Source organism: Engystomops pustulosus, chromosome 3 (assembly GCF_040894005.1).
Source record: "Engystomops pustulosus chromosome 3, aEngPut4.maternal, whole genome shotgun sequence".
NCBI lineage: Eukaryota > Metazoa > Chordata > Amphibia > Anura > Leptodactylidae > Engystomops > Engystomops pustulosus.
In genome coordinates, this window is record NC_092413.1 from 175,188,323 (window position 1) to 175,202,549 (window position 14,227).

At 39.2% G+C, this 14,227-nt stretch overlaps 1 protein-coding gene across 2 annotated transcripts in view; it reads right to left on the reverse strand.

The window, feature by feature from the left end:
* Positions 1–14,227, reverse strand: part of SLC9A9 (solute carrier family 9 member A9) — a 448,763-nt gene that overhangs the window by 72,061 nt on the left and 362,475 nt on the right. For both annotated transcript variants that reach the window (XM_072143078.1, XM_072143077.1), the window contains exon 14: positions 11,345–11,424. In XM_072143078.1, the coding sequence (XP_071999179.1) occupies positions 11,345–11,424 (80 nt within the window). The remainder of the gene's footprint in view (positions 1–11,344; positions 11,425–14,227) is intronic.

Here is a 14,227-nt window from a genome sequence, read left to right on the forward strand (position 1 = left end):
AATATTCCTATCCAGAGCTATGAGTGACATATCTCCCCCTGAAATCTGACAGTCAGGACAACGACAGGCTTCAAGATAAATTGTTTTTATGTCTTTGTAGGCAAGTATTTGATAGAAATTTCTTAAATTTGGTCTGAACCTTCTGAAGTTGTGTCAATTTGTGTTGATTATTCCATATCTGTCCTTTGATGCAAAGCAATGTGAGTAATGCACCAAGACCACTTACAGTGTAACCAGTATTTCAGATGCTTTTTGATTTTGTGTAGGGGGAGTGTTGTGAACATTTTTAAAAAAATATGTTTTAGTAATAAATTCTCCTTAGTTTGTAAAGAAACAGACTGTTAAGTGTCCCTTAGTTACAATGTTATTTCTATGTTTCTAAGGTGAATCTGTCTACAGGATTGAAGATGGGTTTCTCCCTCCTTTCCTGTTTGTTACACAGCTGTGAGTGTTAACCCTTCCTGCTGTAGTATGCTATGGGCACTATGTTTAAACATCAAGCTGAAAGTGAAGGGGGTTAATTCTCAGTGCCAGAGCTGTTGAAATACACAGGGAGATTAGATGTGAGCTCATACAGTCTCCTAAACAGAAAAATGTTCACCACATCGATCCCACACAATATTAAAATGTATCTCAAATGACGGTTACCCTTTAAGATGCAGCAATATATAGGCCTGTATAGCTAAACTGGTGTGATCATTGCATTCTACCTACCAGCATGGGGTACACTCCACACACTCGGTTATATGGAAGCATTAGAAATCATGGTCTGCAAAACCTGGACCACAGCTCCCAGTATGAAAACAGTTATGGCCTTTATAGATCACAGTATTGTGCAGTATTGCATTTGGTTACCTACTGGGTCAGACTAACTACCTATTGTATACGACAAACTACCTACCGTATAAGAATAACTGGTCAATACTGTAGTACAGGCAGTCCCTGGGTTACATACAAGATAATTTCTTTGGGGTTGTACTTAAGGTGAATTTGTATGTAAGTTGAAACTGTATATTTTATAATTGTAGATCCAGACAAATTTTTTTTGTCCCAGTGACAATTGGATTTTCTACATTTTTTGCTGTAATGGGACAAATGATTATCAATAAATCTTCATTACAGACACTTTACAGCTGATCATTGCAGTCTGGGACTATAGTAAAGCATTCAGAGAGCTTCACCAGAGGTCACAGTTGGAGCTCCTTCTGTAACTAAGGGTCGCCTGTAAGTCGGGTGTCCTTAAGTAGGGGACTGCCTGTATACTCATCCTACACTGCACAATTAGTTCAAACTGAAAGAACACTATTCCTTATCCAGTTATTGCTATATATTAAATAAAACCTGGGGTCTTTCTCTTCAGTTGAGTCAGCTGTGATCTCATGGTGACCCCCAGAGAATCAAATCACAGACCCACAAGTCACAGAGTAACAGATGTAGATGACACAAGGACTGTTGTGTAGTTTAGGATTTACAGCTGTAGAAGGTGAGCAAATTGTACGTTCTACGATACAGACATTTTACATGAATAATTCCATCAGTAAGTTAAATAGCAGAATACGTCACTATTATCCAGACAGGCTATTATCTTAGTGATGTCACTGTCTACATTTTTGGCATATATTTGCAGCTGGCAGTATGAGAAGTGTTTGCATGAAATATATTCAGCATACATAATATTGACAAGGCTTATTAAATACTTAGTACTTATAACCCTAAAAGTGCTACAGTTATGGTAGCGGGGAGCATAACAATCACGGTCATAGGTTGCATGACTGGACCCAGGCCCGGAGCTGCAGGGGGCCCACAGCTACCAACTGGCAGACCTTGGCCCGAGGGAAGTAATAGATAATCTGTCCTTCAGGGGTTTGGCTGTTGGAGATTACATATATAAGGGGGTCTGGAGGACAATATACACACAACTGTATCATTAAAATTTTTATGAATTAAAGGAAACCTACCATGAGGAATCTAGCATTAGAAGTAGATCTGATGGTAGATTTCTCCTGCCTGTCTTTACACTAATCCATAGTTTAATAAAACCTGGAACCTAAACTAATTTGTTAAAAACTTTATTTTAGTAATATGTAAATTAACTGCAGAGGCTACAGGGGCATGAGGCTGGGACACGCCCAAGTAGCATCTGCTTCTGATTTACATATTACCAAAATAAAGTTTTTAACAAGTTAGGTTCCAGGATTATTAAAATACAGATTATACAGAGGCAGACAGGAGGAATCTACCATCACATCTACTTCTGATAGTAGAATCCTCATGGAAGGTTTCCTTTAATAAAGGGACTGTTATGCTACACATTTAATAGGGGCACTGATGACTACATATGGAATCGTGAGTGGGTGCTGCTCTGCTACTTTAATGGAGTGCTGTGTAACTATGAATTAATGGGGGTACAGCTTTGCTAAATATTAATGAACAGGAGCCTGGTGCGAAATATAAATTAATGAGGGGGCAGTTGCTGTGTATATTAAGGGATGTTGTTTCTGTATAACAATTAGTGGGTGCCATATATTAGTATATACCAGTGATGGCGAACCTGTGGCACTCAGAGCACTCTCTGTGGGCACCCAGGCCATCACCCCAGCACAGAGTTTCCAGACAGGACTCAAAACCCCCTCCTGCAGTCCCTGGCCACACAGGATGGGCTATGATTAGTGCTGTTTTAAACTGCACATCCTTAGCTGCATGGGACTGCAGGAGGAGCATGAAGGTGCAGATAAGGCTGTTATTGGAGCTCCTGCTCTGGGTCCTGCAGCTCTCCAGGGGACCCTGGAAGGAAGCTACAATGATAATCTGAATTTCTCCTCCTAATTTTTGGTGTCCTCAGGACACGATACAATTAAAAGCCATGACAAAACAGATAGCAACATGTTACTGCTTTAATTGGCATGTTGGCACTTTGCATTTAAATAAGTGGGTTTGGTTGCAGTTTGGGCACTCGGTCTCTAAAAGGTTCACCATCACTGGTACATACTGTAGTTTTAATCAAAGTGACCTTATAAGGAAATAGACATACTCTATGGTGGGACCTAACTAGAAATAAGAAGATAAGGGAAGCTGGAAGCCAGTTGCATCTCAGGGAGGGCGGGGGGGGGGGCAGAGGGGGGAATAGGGAAATGTATGTAAGTAAATTTTATAATTGTAAAAAGTGTATCTTTTGGAAGAGTACATGCAAAGCTATGAACATGGTGCCCTGTGAAGGGCCATGGATGTGCAGAATTGTTTTTAAAAATTTTTAAAACCTAATAAAGATGATATAAAAAAAAAAAAAAGGGACCTTATAGTGTAAGTGACTGTGGTATTTAAGGGGCACAGAGATGTAGACATCTGGTAGTGAACTCTGCAGCGATAAATCATGGCTGAGAGAAGTTATCAAAGTTGTATAACTGATATAGAATAATTGACATGTGTAAGCAGTAACAGTACAGTGCAGGGATAGAAGGTTGGAGCTACAATTGATTTACACAGTAAATACACTACTATGGCAGCCCTGTCATGCAGTACATTTTTTTATGGCGCTATATAGTAATGTGCAGTATATTCCCAGCTGGTATATAATGTATGAATTGTGTCTCTTCATCTTGGAGGGGGTGTCTTTTCATCTTGGAGGCCACATACTTCTGGTGCCTAGGTAATTGTTATACAAGGATTTCATTATCCACCTCTAATTCACTTTATCACTGCTTACATTGGCACTTCAGTCTGACTTTAATCATCCATGAAACATTTTGTCATTTTTGATGCCTCCTTCCTGTTGTTTTTAGCCATCCTCCCCAGTATTAACTAGTCACCTCCCAATGTGTAAATGGCTCTTTTTGTGCATTTTCATTTTGTGTATGTTTTTTCAGTATATGTTCAATAAAGTACATTTTATGCTTTATGGTAACTATTTTCTGTGTAAATCTGTTTTTTTTGAGTAGGTTGTATGTATGAATTGTATATAGCGAGTGGGTAAATATATGTATGTGTTTGAGTGTTTCTTATGTATGGTGTATTTGTATAAGTAGCGTATATACAGTGTGTGTTTGTAATTCATATATTGAATGAGTGTAGTGAATGTGTGTATTTGCCAAAAGGCAGGGGCTCCTTGCATCATATTTCCAATAAATTTTTCAACTTTGTATTGAAAAGAAATAAAAATGCCTTCCTTGTGTAGGATAATGCGCCATATCAAACATAAAAACATCAGCCTCTGCTGCTGCTAAAAGTTGGCCAGAGGGACAACCCCTGGCAATCACGGCCATGGCTAGTAGCATGGGACAGCAATTTGCCAGATTTGCTGTTTGGCCGAAAATCCAGCAATACTTCCGGGTCGCCCTGCTGCACCTGAACACTGAAGCCAAACTAAAACTGTCATCTCTAATGACAAGTTTACTTTGGTAAACATAAGTGCTTATTGCTTCTTTATTAAATTATACTTGTGTTACCTGAACATAAACGTTATGTCGGCTCATAAACCATGACAAAGAAACCATGGCCATGTGTAAGAGCATGTACATATAATGTTTCATATACGGTTTAGCTGTATATATGACTAAGTCGCACTAAGTTGCACATTACCATCCAGACAAGCAAACATCCTTCTAAAAGGTATAGCCAGTTACGTGACCGTTAACATTTCCGGCTCAAATACTACCTTCTATTTTCCTCAATAGAAAAGAACCCTTTTAATATTTTGGCAAACATGTAAATTAATTTGTGGGGTTCATTGTATGCACAATACATGTAGAGGTCATTGAGGTCAGTAATACGGAGACATGGGGGCACTTACTTGATTTAGCTTTTTTAGGAATCTAGAACTTGTAGAGTTACATGAAGTTATTCAATAATCTTCTACTGTCCTTTACAGTTCAAGAAAGACTAATGTACTTAACTGCAGGTCCTGAAGTCATACGCAGACACATGACTTTCTTATGATTGATGAGGAGAAAATAAGATTAAAAGCAAATAACATTTCCAGTGTTTAACAAATGATTTCCTGTCTGAATGTATCACCATCGTATATGGTGAAGGGAGGTCACCTTCAATGATACCACAAGCTGTAATCCTTTAAGCTCAATTATATCCATTATATATGCAAAAAGCTACAAATATCATCTATCAGTGAATTCATTACTGTTATCCTAAATAAGTCCTTTGCCTACATGACAAAATGTATAAGATGCTCTCTATATGTAGTCAATTACTAGGACAGTATGTACCCAAAATAGCAAATGAAGGCTATCACCTTGTATGGGAAGATGAGAAACTTTCAGCACAAAGCTACATCTTAAATAGCCATAATAATGTGTAATATTAATACAATAGTGGATATTATAATATACAGTCATCTACTTGTTTGATAATATATATATATATATAATTTAGCTATAGTTAAAAGTAAATATATTTTCTTAAAAGAAATAGTAGAGAAGCAGCACTCCTGGAAGAATTAGGCGCAACATTACAGCCACTTAATGGAGCTATTTCCAAGTCTAATTACAAGTGAGTGGGGTTTGCTGAGGCTTGCACCCAGGGCTAGTGCCAGTAGTGTGCATACTTCAAGTGCCAGGGCCCAGAGCCGCTGGGGGCCCACAAAAGGAATCCATGAAGGTGAGGGGGGCTGTATCTAATAAATCCATAGGGGGTGAGGGGGACTTTATATAAAATAACCATAAGGGGCTGTATATCAAATAGCCATAAGGGGGCTGTTTGGGATGACAAACTAGGGAATATTTTAGGGAAGAGGAGACTATTTTAGTTTCTTTATTTTTAATGCTGCCAAGGGGACCACTAAGGCTCTGTGGCCCAAGGGCCTACTGAAACCTGGAGCCGGCCCTGCTGGCATGCTATACTAAGTTAATAACCCTATACACCGCTGTGCTACTCCACAATCTTTTTGTGTATATTTTCTTAAATATGTTAAATAGATATTCAGCCCCGTAACTCTCATCTATCCAGTCAAGGAGTCCCCAGAGCTCTTGGATCCAGTCAAGCTCCTCCACACTTGCCCGTCCACATGTCACTCAGTACAGATTTCTTTTCAAGTCACTGTCCTTGAGTTTGAATACTCTGCGCATGTGCTGTGTGCCTGTTATTGAGGCGCCTTGGCCCCGGCTGCTGGACTAGCAGGAGCATATCACAGATGTCATGTTAACTCACCCGATGCTCTTCCGTGCACATGCATGTCAGAGTATGGCCCACTAGCTCTCACACCTACCCAGTGCCACACACACTAACCACGTATGTATGGGGCAGCTCTGTAGACGAGCCGCATGCGACCTCAATAAAAGGCGCACAATAGGATTTTTTACATTTTGGGTATTGGTGGAAACAAAGATTAACAATTGACCAGCATTGCAGACACCATTGATAACCTGTAGATTGTGGCTATAGTTTAGGAAATTACTGGTATCAAGCTTCACTAGAGGTCACAGTGGGCAGAGCAACTAGGGGTCGTTTGTAAGTTGGGTGTCCTTAAGCTGGGAACTGCCTGTACATACTTTATATTATGGTCAGTCAATTTTTAGTCATCTAAGAGCTGCAGCATTTTTATCATACTCCTATATATAAATTCATCCCACAAGTTTGATTATTCATTATACTATTAAGATATGTGCCAAGCAGAAACATGATGGATGACCTTCAGATATCAGACAGTAATTGGGATTATAAAACTACACCTCAGGCTTCGAGAGGCTAAGATCTCGTTTTTCTTAAGGTAAAACTCCAGGGTTATCAGCGAGATGAGCAATCTTCACCTTCACATGCTCATTACAGGAAAGGATAAGCATCACTTTTGCAAGTTTCAGCTATAATTGAAATCCTTCAAGTCATGTTAGCGTGGATAACTAGGAGCCACAAACCTGCTGGAGATTTCTCCGAGAAGCAGAATTGCTCCAGATGTAATAAAAGACAGCAGAGGTTATTTTTCTAAGATCAATGGGCAGATACCAAATCTTTCGCTTCAGGAAAAAGGCATAACTTTAAAAGAGAGCAGACGGACCTATTTCTGACTGTCAAGCTTAAACCTGTCTTCAAGTCTCCCTATTCACTTCTTTGAAAGTCTTTTAGTTCTGCGCTCTCCAAAATGAACAAACGTGTTCAGAAACTGAGAATCTAGTAACCCCCAGTATGTCCAGCTTCATGGAAGAGATATTTATATACTGCCATTGTCCTGCCACAGTACAAGTCATTGAATAATAGCACAGCACAGGGTTATTGTCCCTTGTGCCATTGTTGCAGGTCCGAGAGTTCAAATCCAATCTCTTACAAGGAATTGCACAGTGATAGAATATAACTTTTCTTCCAGACTATTAAACTGTAACATATTCTCCCAATATACAGGAGCAGATCAAGAGAAAACTATAGACTAGGCTGTCAGTCTTGTTGCCAGAGGACATACATGTAATAGCCACAGACAGACTTGTCTTTTGCAGGGCAGTCTTGTCTAGCAGACATCAAACGTACTTAGGTAGGGGCCTTAACCTCTTCACGGCCTCTCCGCCTAAATATACGGGAGCTTTTACTGTGACAAATTGCGAAAAGGACATTTATCTATGTCATGACAGTAGCCTACTTTAAATGGCTATAACTCCAGAACCCTGGCAACTAGAAACACAATTCTGGTCAAATTAAACAGGAGAATTTCCCCTTTAATATGATATACGATTGTGAATGGATGCTTCACAGAGCCAGAGATATCCACCCTTAAATTGTACAAAAAAAGTTGAGTTTTATGTACAGTTTTCTATTGCCGGTGGTAACTTCAAGAGTGGATATCTCCAGTTCTGTTAAGCATCAATACACAATCTATATATCATATTAAAGGGGTGGCTCAGTGGTTAGCACTACAGCCTTGCAGAGCTGGGGTCCTGGGTTCAAGTCCTGTACATATTTATAACATAGTTTGGTAAAAGTTCCTACTTAAAGGAAACCTACCACCACTGATCTACCTATAAAGGTAGATTGGGTGTTAGGTGCATACGGCATGCTTCGCGGACGAGGGCGTGCAGCTCCTTGTAGCTGTGCGCCGAAGATTTCTGGTAGGAAGATCAAAGAGGCTACTGGGGCATGGTAACCTCAGCTCCGGCTACTCCATGCCCCAGTAGCCTCTTTAGAAAATCTGGATATTGGGGAATTAAAAGTTTTTAATTGCGGGGACGCGAGGATTAGCCCTTAAAAGGGCTATCCTCACGTACTATAGATGCACCAACCACCGATCTACCTTTATAGGCAGTTCCATGGTGGTAGGTTTCCTTTAAAAAACTATTTAATTGGAAAAATGCAAAAAATACACATTTGTGCTCAATTATTGGCACATTTTAAATATGTAATTATTAAAATTTTGTTTCAAGATAAAGTCTTACATATCTTGAAAAGTAAAATTTGTTATATGTAAAGCTTTTACAGAGATATCGCCAGTTAAAAAAAATCAATATTAGAACGTCAAAAATTGACCTGGACATTCAGGTACCAATGACCATTGGTCATGAAGGGGTTAAAGGGGTTGGGCACTATTACACACTTTACTAGGGTGAGGTCTCATGCACACAACCTTGTGTTCCTCATGAGCCACAAACAGGGGAAAGTGATCCTCTGTTTGTGGCTAGATGTGGCCGGTTGGATTTGGTGGGTGAGCAGCTGTACCATAAATCGGAGCAGGAATAGGACCTATTCTATAACTTGTGGCATGGCCTCTTGGTATGTTCACAAAGCAGTGCATCCACCATGCCTTACCCCACTGTGACCACATATTTCTATTTTGGACCACATACTGCCACTCAGGGGAAATTTGTCATTTCTTATGTCAGAATCCATCTACAGTGCAATGCACTTCAGTAATATGCACAAGCCTCTTAGAGAGGACCTAAAGCTATTTTATCAAAACCAATTCCTTAAATAAGCATTATTACCCGATTCTGATATAGTTGGAATTAGCCATTTAGCCTCGGCCATTCCTAAATATTCAATGTCAAAGTTTTTTGATCAAATGGGTTGAGCTACGACCGCCCAACTGACAGTTGAGAACCTAGTTAGATTGTTTTTGGTACCCAATGGGGACCATGCGCACAAGTTTTCTGTCGGACTTTGCACATTCTTTCTAGTGTACTATGTGCAGTTTGCCTGTGTGGAGTGTAGGGGCAGCCAGATTCATAATTTGTGTCTCACATTCTTCATGAATCTGGCGCCCCCTGCACTGCTCTCCAGAGCGCACCATTTTTTTTCTGGTGCACCTTTAAAATGGGGTGTGCGACACATTTCTGTCATACTTTGCATAATAAATGTGGCTTATGGTCCAATTGATCACTAGAACACCCCCTTCAGTGCAGAAATTTGAGCCCCATGGGGTAGAGTGCAGCGTGTGCCAGGAAGTGTCGCGTGCGCCAGAAGTGTGTAAAATAGGCACACCCCTAGTCCTTCTTATATCAAAAAGTAAAATTTGCATTTTTTAACAATTTCTGTACATGTATCCCCTACTCTTTGGTAAAGTGGCAAGTATAGTGTAAAATAGTAAATTTCTGTAGGAGTCTGCTCTATAAGAGTCCACCCCCCCCCCTCTATTTACAAATGTTGCTATATTTTGCATTGAAACAAAAGGGCTAATCTGCAATACCAGGCTTTTAGTACCTGCATGGATGTCAGAATTTAATATCTGTAAATATCATTTCAAATTGACATTTATAAAAACTTGTAAAAATGGAAACCAGCCCAGAAGGTTTTAAAATATACCATATATACACAGAAAATAAAAAACAACAGTTTTGTTGGAAAGCAGCATGGTAAAAATCAGTGATCAAAGAAGTAGCCGGTCTATCTATCATGTAACCATCACACAATAAGCAGCTTCTTACATGCAGTGGACAAACAGTCCTTATTACAATCAAGGAGCTACTTACATTTCCCGGCAGCAGATATCCAGTGTTTTCTCCTTTGTCACCTGACTGCTGGAAATGTTTACATGGAACAAAGACTCGTACAAATGTTCATCACTCCGTGTATCAGGTGCTTCTACCAGTTCAAACCCCATTCAGGTGAACTGAACTAACATGTAAAGTTCAGTTCAGCTGATTCAAGTAAATCTGTTCAACACACAGACCAAATTTCAACATGTATATCTAGAAATATGAGTAATCGATAATTCAGTAATTTCCATTTAAGGAACGCTTTTTAAATAACATAGAAAAAAAGATAAATTCAGCAATCTGGGTCAGGCTGTGGCTGATACCTGCACTGCTTCATACATTATGCCTCTGGGGTTCGCATCCTTTTAAAGTACAGATACAGTGTTTTCTTTAATTTTTTTTTCTTTCTTAAGGGAATAAATGCGGGTACCATGGTCACATCAAAAGAATATATCTAAAAAAATATAAAGGCTATGCTTATCTTTAAAAAAAAAGAGTCTTGAAAGTGAATAGTGAAAAACTTGTTGATAACAGTAGCAAAAATAATTTTCCAAATATAGTATCAAACATAATTTTATCACATATCTCAAAATTATAATGACTGTGCTAACCTTATATTCAAAGGAAATCTACCATTTGATTTCATGCATTGTAAACCAAACATACCTTGATAATGCTGTAGCTACACTATTGCAGAAACACATCTTGTTTAAGCCCTGACGTGAGTGGTTTTGCTAAAAAAAATAATTATAAAATTCAGAACCTGGGAAAAGCTGGGTTGCATGCTGCTTGTCATTCATAAACACATTGCACAGAGCATTCTTAACCAGACAAAACTAATCAACCTGATCTAGATGACTTATTCACAGTAGATGTGGGATGGTGCGGAGATTGATTACTTCTGCCTGTCAGGGACAACACAGTGATTACATCATTCTCTGAAGCAGTGCAAGAGGAGAAGCGCCAAGCCAGGTGAAGGAGAGTCTCATTATACTGAATTTTATAATTGATTTTTCAGCAAAACCACTCAGTTAAGGGATTAAACAAGATATGTTTCTGCATCAGTGTAGCTACATCATTCTCAAACATACATCAAGGTATGTTTGGTTCATAATGCATCAAATCAAATGGCAGATTTCCTTTAACCTTATAAATGTATAGGGTTATTTCCACCTAATAAAGTAATGGCATATAATCAGTGGAGTCTAACTCCTAGTGCAGTCTTTGCAGAGCTGATTTAACTTTATCGAATGCAGTGGTTCTACCATGTTTCCCTACACACCACTTATTACACTGTGCAGGAAAAAGATGGAGATTGTCTCCCCATACTAGAACTTGTGGGAGTTAATATATCACTTTCTAAAATCAGAATACTTCTTTAGACTTAGATACATATAGAATCAATCTCTTGTGATAAATCTGCAATATAACAATGTAAAGGATACTTGTGATCAAAGCCATACCATAACCTGAACAGATGGGCGCTCTCTTCCTTTGTGGAACCTTCGCTTGGGGTTTCTGTTCTCTGTTAAACAAAGTATAGACAAATGGTTAATGACTACAGTACTGGGCAAAGTGTCTGGAATTCGTGAAACTGTGTTACGGCTTACAGTTTAATCCTATTTTACCTAAACACTACATGCATGTGGACTTGTCTTGCCTGTCTCTATACTTTTTTTCTATCTGGTAAAGTGTTTTTTGGATTTGTTGTAAGTTGGGCAAGTTATATTAGATTTTTCCATCATTTCTGGCCCCATGCTACCTTTTATCCTTACCTGCTGTCATTGGTAAATTTAGTAGTTTGCTATTATATTAAGAGAGACCAGGCAGGGTGCGCTTCATTCAGATTGTGTTACTACCTCTGTGTATTTTCTAATTGTTTGTATATGTTTTATATGTCAATTTTACATCTGCTGTGTTTTTCTTTGTATTAATAACAGTGGCTGTTTTTTATTCTTTTGTTCTATTTTGCCCGTTTTTTCTTTTAAATTTCTTTTGGTACTTGATGTTGCAGCTCAGCTTCATTTGCTCAAATAGGACTGAAGCCGCAATCGCATCTTGCTGTTTTGATTGCGTTTTGAGACACAATCCAAGGGCAATCCTTTGGATTGGTCAAAAAACCAAGTGTGAATGTGGACTAAGCTGCAAACATTCCATGGGACAAATGGATGTGACGCCACAGACTTGTGAAGGGAAAGTGGGGCCCACCGGAGTGCTGGACCTGCATGAAATAGTTCTGATCTGCAGGGCTGCATGGTCCATTCGTGCGAGGGGTGATTAACAAAAAAAAAAACCACAGGAATATCCCATTAACTAAGAGGTTCATTTACATATTCCTTCCTGGTTTACATCAAAGCCACCTTTCTTACAGAAGACATCTAGTAATCACAGAGGGAAATATGTTTACACCTTTATCAAAAATGTAAAGGCAGAAAATAGATTCCAAATGCGGCGCGGCGCGGTGTACAAAGCAATTTATTGGTCAAATTACTGTTTGTTGTGTATTGCTTTCTAAATTGAAAAAGGAAGGTGTCTGCATTTCCAATGCTGATTACACTAGCAATTGTAAAAGAAATTACAGCTCTGAAGAACTAAAATGAGTCTACAACCTCATACTCAGGTGTTTCTCATGTGCTGTGTGTACCAGGAATACATCAATGTTTCAGGAAATGCAAAAGAGGTTTGCAGGATAAATAAATTCAAACTACCATCCATTCCTATTGTTCCCTTGTGTCATTATATTGTCATTATATTATATGGTGAGTACATTCTATGGATTAGACTTCAGTAAGGATTAAATCAACTGAATTGTAAATTGTGTTTTTTTGTGTATGTTTTACTATTTTTACTATTTTAACTTTTTTTTTGCTTTCGTGTGAAACTATGTTTGGTTGCATTTCACTAACCAAACCCTGTCTCTGGGAAGGGACTCCAAGAATCATAGTTATATATGATGCAAGGAATCCCATCGGGACAACACACTGTACAAAAACATGATCACATCACTTATATATAGGCATACATTGCCTGAAAAAAATTGCATCTTTGGTGCATGGTGTGGCATTTTATGCAGGACATGAACAAGCAGTAATACTAAGCCCTCAAACTGTAGCCTACCTGCTTATTGGGCCCACCCTAATCAGTGGCCTATAACTGGGTGTCGTTCCCTTCCTAGGTCACAATGCACACACAAAACAGGACAAACAAACAAAAAACACAATTTGGGGTGGTAAACTGTCTGGAGTCACAACAGAGAGAGACAACAAAAGGCAAATTGCCAAAACAAAATTATAGTTGGAAAAAACTGAACCAATGTCAAAAACCAGGAGTAGCAAGAATGGCAGAACTGAGTGACAGGGAGCTGTGCAGACTAACTGACCAGCAAGGGAAGGACATCAGAGTTCTTCAGGTTAGAGAGAGGCAGAGCTCTGAAGGTATGTGAGCCCTGAGGGCACGCTCACACGATGTATTGTGTCGCTTTTTTTAATGCGTTTTTGACACATTACAAAGGCTTCAGCCTTGCTCACATATTGAAGTAACATTGAGTTTCCAATGCATTTGCTAAAACATAATGTTACTCCAATTCTACTAACAGAAGTACATCTGATGGTAGATTCCTCCTGCCTCTGCTCTAATCTGTAATTTAATAAGCCTGGAACCTAACTTGTTAAAAACTTTATTTTAGTAATATGTAAAATAACTTCAGAGACTACTGGGGCGTGGAGTAGCCTTAGATCCCAGTGCCCGGCCAGGCTAGTACACGCCCTAGTAGCCTCTGCAGTTACTTTACATATTACTAAAATAAAGTTTTGACAAGTTAGGTTCCAGGATTATTAAATTACAGATTAGGGCAGGGGCAGGCAGGAGGAGTCTACCATCATATCTACTTCTGATGGTAGATTCCTCATGGTAGGTTTCCTGGCCCAGAGAAAAGGTTGCAGACTTACAATCCAGCAGTAGAGCGCTGTTCAGACTGCCCACTGCAAAGAACCAATTTAGCACTTTCTCAGCGAAAGACACATATGTAACACCTACCCTTTTATGTGAAATCAGACCTAATTGTATCCACCTCCTTGCAGTGATGTGACTGGTTATCGGAAACTGGGATGTAGAATCAGCCCCCTCCCGGTAACATTAAGACACAATGTCATACCATGTAGTCCGGTGATGCTACTTCCTGCATCACAAAATCATGGACTATAGTGATGAAAATAAATAGCAAAATTACAAATAATTCACCCCCTGTGGTCACACGATGCTGTCATTATCTACTTCTGCTACTGTATAGATTCAATGTTTGGTGGGACAATGCCACTGCTGAATATGAA